This window comes from Ziziphus jujuba, chromosome 8, assembly GCF_031755915.1.
Source record: "Ziziphus jujuba cultivar Dongzao chromosome 8, ASM3175591v1".
In the NCBI taxonomy this organism is placed as follows: Eukaryota; Viridiplantae; Streptophyta; class Magnoliopsida; order Rosales; family Rhamnaceae; genus Ziziphus; species Ziziphus jujuba.
Genome location: NC_083386.1, coordinates 15532829 through 15538669, shown reverse-complemented (window position 1 = coordinate 15538669; position 5841 = coordinate 15532829). Strand labels below are relative to the sequence as shown.

The 5841-nt window shown below is 34.5% G+C and overlaps 1 protein-coding gene across 1 annotated transcript; it reads left to right on the top strand.

Annotated features, from left to right (window-relative positions):
• Nucleotides 1-352: 352 nt before the first annotated feature.
• On the top strand, nt 353-5244 carry LOC107413687 (phenylalanine ammonia-lyase). Its single transcript, XM_016021700.4, has 2 exons — nt 353-1035; nt 3268-5244. Exons 1-2 carry the CDS (start codon nt 644-646, stop codon nt 5015-5017), a joined length of 2142 nt encoding a protein of 713 aa, XP_015877186.2. The 5' UTR covers nt 353-643; the 3' UTR covers nt 5018-5244.
• Nucleotides 5245-5841: the final 597 nt, after the last annotated feature.

The window sequence follows — 5841 nt, the reverse complement described above, 5'->3', positions numbered from 1 at the left end:
TTTTTCATTTTTCCCTTTTCCTTTTTATTTTTCATTTCTATTTTTTTAATATTTTTATTTTGATGGTTTGGTTGTGCAAAGTTAGGAGGGATGACGTTTTGCTTTCGTGCCCTTAAAAATCCATTTCCTCACCAACCCCCCTGCCCGTCTTCCCCCTTCTCCTTATCATTGACAAGTAAAAAGCCAGGATTGAAATCCCCTCCAAATTGCATGCCACACCACGTGTCACAATCTCAACCGCCTGTAATCATGAAGATCCAAGGGCCATGTGAAGTTTTCAACTAACACATCGGCCTACCCACCCAACACTCAATGCGATGAGCCCTCTATATAAACAACCAAATTATCGGTGAACAAACTCAGGAAAATTTTTCACTCCTCCAAAGATTGAAATTTTCCTAACAACAAGAACAAGAAGAGTTTCCTCTTTTGCAAAAATTCTTTTTCCCATTTTTCCAATTCATACACATATATATATACACACGCATACTCCTCCATTTTTCCCCGTCTTGTCCATACAAAATAGTCTCTCTAGATCCTAACACCCCCACCCAACACACAAATTTTCTTTCCCATTTTTCCCTCCTCTCCAACCACTACTCCAAAAACCAATTCTTTTTCCCGTCCGGGCTTTTGAAAAGAAATGGAAGTCGCTCAGGAATCATGCAATGGCAATGGATTAGATTTGTGCATTGGTGGTGGTCATGACCCATTGAACTGGAACATGGCTGCAGAGTCACTAAAAGGTAGCCATCTCGATGAGATTAAACGGATGGTCAACGAGTTCAGGAAGCCTGTGGTTCGGTTAGGGGGTGAGACCCTAACCATATCACAAGTAGCTGCAATCGCAACCCATGACGCCGGTGTTAAAGTGGAACTCTCGGATACAGCTCGTGCCGGCGTCAAAGCCAGCAGCGATTGGGTTATGGAAAGCATGAACAAAGGAACAGATAGCTATGGTGTCACCACTGGTTTTGGTGCAACCTCACACAGGAGAACAAAACAAGGAGGAGCCCTTCAGAAGGAGTTGATTAGGTAAAAAATAAAAATTAAGTTTATTACAGTATATTAATTTTCGATATTAATATATTTAGCTTGTATTATACTCATGAATAGTTAAATAATTTTTTGTCTTGTAATATAAGTTAATAATTAAAGCTGAATGGTCGACTTGGACCTCGTCCATAAAGTGGGTAGGTGAGTTCTTAGTGACCTGCTAAGTCTGAAATAATTATTGTTTTTGTTTTTATTTTTTTGGGTCTAGGGTCAGATAAGGAATAGTTGGTTTAAAATTATAAAAATGGACTTTCACTTTAACATTCCTTAATTTATTGGTCACATTAATATTTCAATATTTATTTAATAGCCCAAAAATATGGTTAGGCAAATGATAATAAAGTGTCAGCCTATCTGTTTTATCAAAAAAGAAAAAAAAAAACAAAAACAAAAAAGACAAAAGGGCGAGTATATTTATCATCAAAATAGTAGATTTACTGCCTTCATGAGATAGATATCATTGGATCATGTTAGGATAAGCACATAGCTATAAATAAATGGTAATAAATTTAACTTAAATACAAAAAAGAACAAATAAAATTTAACTAAATAAACTACTTTTTATCTTCCGATAGGAAAAATTAGTTGACCATAAAAGGCGATGAAAAATAATTTTCTTTTTAAAATAAAATTATTTTTGTATAATGAAATTATGGTAGGTTTTTTTTTTTTTTCCTTTTCTTTTTTATTTTTAATTTTTTCTTTTTTGAGAAAGAATTTGTGGTAGGTAGCTTGCATATATCTTTGACTATAAGATCCAATTTGTTAGATGAGATTCACTACCAGAGTTTTTTCCCAGTAATTATATAAGTGATCCACCACATGAGACGGCTAATTTATACATTACATATATGGGACGATTCTTTGATGATCATGCTGGAATTAATTATTGAAAGACACATGGGTATATATTCCATCCACATGATTTTTCCTAAAATTAAGCTTTTGTAGTTTGAAGGAAATAATAAATAGACCAATTTTACAATTTTGTCTTACTTGTTATTATTATTGTTAATATTATTATTATTTTCAATTTGCCTAGTAATAAGATCATGTTAATTAAGAACTACTTCCAGTTTGGGAAGAAAAGAAAAAAAAAAAAAAATCTTCTTTTGATTTTTCTTTAGTGATAGAAAATTTAAATCAGGATGATACGGTGCCCGTCACGACGGGAAAAACTTGTGGTTGAGAAGTGTGCCCAACTTCACTTATATAATTGCTGAATTGCCCATCCACTTTGACTTATTTTTATTTATTTTCAAATCCAGCTAAAATTATATCTTCAAATTTTTAGGAGAAAAATATATAGAAAACACCCATCATTAATGTTTATTTTCTGTTTATTTATTATTTATTTAATATTTTTTTATGAAAATGTTTATATTCCCAATTTTGATCATTTATAACAATTTCCGTATGTATGATATTTTAAACCCATGAATTTCCGAATTTTGCATATCAATTGATTCAAGCTTAGACGACATGTGAGCTTTCGTTTTAAATTCTTTCTAAACTCTCTGAAAGAGACATTTAGAAGTAGTTTTTCTCTTTTGAAAGTCATTATATTATTCTTTCGGGTATTTAGCTAAGAAAATCTTTTAATAGTGTTTCAATATTGTAAAATTAATTTGAGCCTCTATTCTAGTTAAAGGTTGTCCCACCAAGATGGGCTGGACAATTTGGCCCATCAAAGTTGCGTTTGCTTGTCCAATCTGACAGTACTCGCGAAGGCTTTTGTCAAAAAGCTTTGTCCTTTTTTTATTATTATTATTATTATTATTTTTCTTTGGGGTATATAAAGTCTTAATGTAGTTTCACCCCTCCTTAATCAATTATTGGACGGCATGTCAGCAATTATAGAAAAACTTTAATTTTGTTGGCCAATTGTTTTCTGTGGTAGGCGAAGCAGAATTATAAAGAGAATTGAAAGTGACTTTTCTGTTTTTTGGCAAATCAAACTTCAACAAATCTTAATTAGTTTTAACTCTTAAAATGATATGGGTAGCTTAATATCTCCTTATTTATGGTATTTTACTGTCATGGTAATGACATTCAGTTAAGCATCCAAGCATGCGCATCCAAAATAAATGCAACACATTCTATGTCCCCATTTGCTAAAGTCAATGTGACTTATTGAATTGAATGTTACATGTTTCTTCTCACTCAAAAAGTTTTTGTAAATATTTAATTTGTGAATTTTGATTTGGACAGATTCTTGAATGCTGGAATCTTTGGAAATGGAACTGAATCTTGCCATATATTATCACACACAGCAACAAGAGCAGCAATGTTGGTGAGGATCAACACCCTCCTTCAAGGTTACTCAGGCATCAGATTTGAGATCTTAGAAGCTCTAACCAAGTTGATCAACCACAATATAACTCCATGCCTTCCTCTGAGAGGCACCATTACTGCATCCGGTGACTTGGTCCCACTTTCCTACATTGCTGGGCTTCTGATGGGTAGGCCCAATTCCAAGGCTGTGGGTCCCAATGGAGAATCTGTAACGCCCACTGAAGCCTTTAAGCTAGCAGGGATCAACAGTGATTTCTTTGAGTTGCAACCCAAGGAAGGACTTGCTCTAGTGAATGGCACTGCTGTTGGTTCTGGTTTGGCTTCCATGGTTCTTTTTGACGCTAACATTTTAGCAGTACTTTCCGAAATTCTGTCAGCCATTTTTGCCGAAGTTATGCAGGGAAAACCCGAATTCACAGACCACCTGACACATAAATTGAAGCACCATCCTGGTCAGATTGAGGCTGCAGCTATAATGGAACACATTTTGGATGGAAGTAGTTATGTTAAAGCAGCTCAAAAGCTGCATGAAACTGATCCCCTTCAAAAGCCTAAGCAGGACCGATATGCTCTTCGAACATCTCCTCAATGGTTAGGTCCACAGATTGAAGTGATCAGAGCAGCAACCAAGATGATTGAGAGAGAAATAAACTCTGTTAATGATAACCCTTTGATTGATGTTTCTAGGAACAAGGCTCTACATGGTGGGAACTTCCAGGGTACCCCAATTGGTGTTTCGATGGATAACACCCGTCTAGCTATTGCTTCCATTGGAAAACTCATGTTTGCTCAATTCTCTGAGCTTGTCAATGATTTCTATAACAATGGGTTGCCTTCAAACCTCTCAGGAGGACGTAATCCGAGCTTGGATTATGGTTTCAAAGGTGCAGAAATCGCCATGGCATCATACTGCTCAGAACTCCAATTCCTTGCAAATCCTGTCACCAACCATGTCCAAAGTGCAGAGCAACATAACCAAGATGTCAACTCCTTGGGCTTGATCTCAGCAAGGAAAACAGCAGAGGCTGTAGATATATTGAAGCTAATGTCCTCAACATACCTGATTGCATTATGCCAAGCTGTGGATCTGAGGCATTTGGAAGAACAGTTGAAGAACACAGTGAAGAACACAGTGGGTCAAGTAGCCAAGAGAGTACTAACACTTGGTTCCAATGGTGAGCTTCACCCGTCAAGGTTCTGTGAGAAAGAATTGCTCAAAGTGGTTGATCGGGAATATGTATTCGCCTACATTGATGATCCTTGCAGTGCTACTTATCCATTGATGCAGAAACTGAGGCAAGTTATTGTTGAGCATGCTTTGAAAAATGGTGAAAATGAGAGGAATGCTAGCACTTCCATTTTCCAAAAGATTGCAGCTTTTGAGGAGGAGCTCAAGACCCTTCTACCTAAAGAAGTAGAAAGTGCAAGAGCTGAATATGAGAATGGAAATCCAGCAATTCCAAACAAGATCAAGGAATGCAGATCTTATCCATTATACAAATTTGTGAGAGAAGAATTGGGTGCTGGTTTGTTGACAGGAGAGAAAGCAAGATCACCTGGTGAAGAATGTGACAAGGTTTTCTCCGCAATTTGCGCAGGAAAGTTGATTGATCCAATGCTAGAATGCTTGAAGGAATGGAATGGTGCTCCTCTACCCATAAGCTAGATTAATTTTCCCGTCAAGTAAGAAAAAAAATATTTTTCTTCATTTTATTTTTCTTTTTTGGGACATTGATGGCATTTACAGCGTTATATATATATGAATATAAAAATCCTGTAACCGAATTATGTGATATCAAACTGTAAGTTTCTATGTTTGTTTTTACTTATATTTTCAATTTGTTTCATCTTCTGTACTTGAAACTTGACTATATCAACAAAATGTGTTATACATGCAAAGGTGTCTTGGACTCTATCTTCTCTCTTCTCTCCCTTATTTTCAGATCAAACAAAGAATGAAAGCAGCAACTTCTTGAAATTTGAGATCACAACAAAAATAAAAATAAAAAATAAAAAAAAAATGAAAAAGACAATTTTTATCGACTTATATAGATATCAGACAATTTTTTTGAGCATTACTAAACAAAATCCACATTCAAACATAAGTTTAAGTACATAAATTGATAAAAATTTTACAAAATCTTATGATATATATTTTTTTTAAAGTAATATTTTTAATAATCAAATAAACATTCTTCGGCTAACATCAATTATGAAATAATAAATAAATAAAAAGAAAAGAGGGAAAAAATATAGGAAAGAAGGGAAAAAGCAACTTATCAAAAAAGAAGAAATAAAAAAAATACTGTTAAAAGTGATACGCTGTGCATGTAAGCTACAAAACACCACCAAGTAGTTCATCCCAAAAAATTTAAAAAAATTACAAAATAAAAAACTACCAAGTACTATAAGAGGAATTTGTTCCACTATTTTGGCAAGAAGTTTTTATTATTTTAGGCATTATATGCTGCCCAAATCAAATTGTTTTTT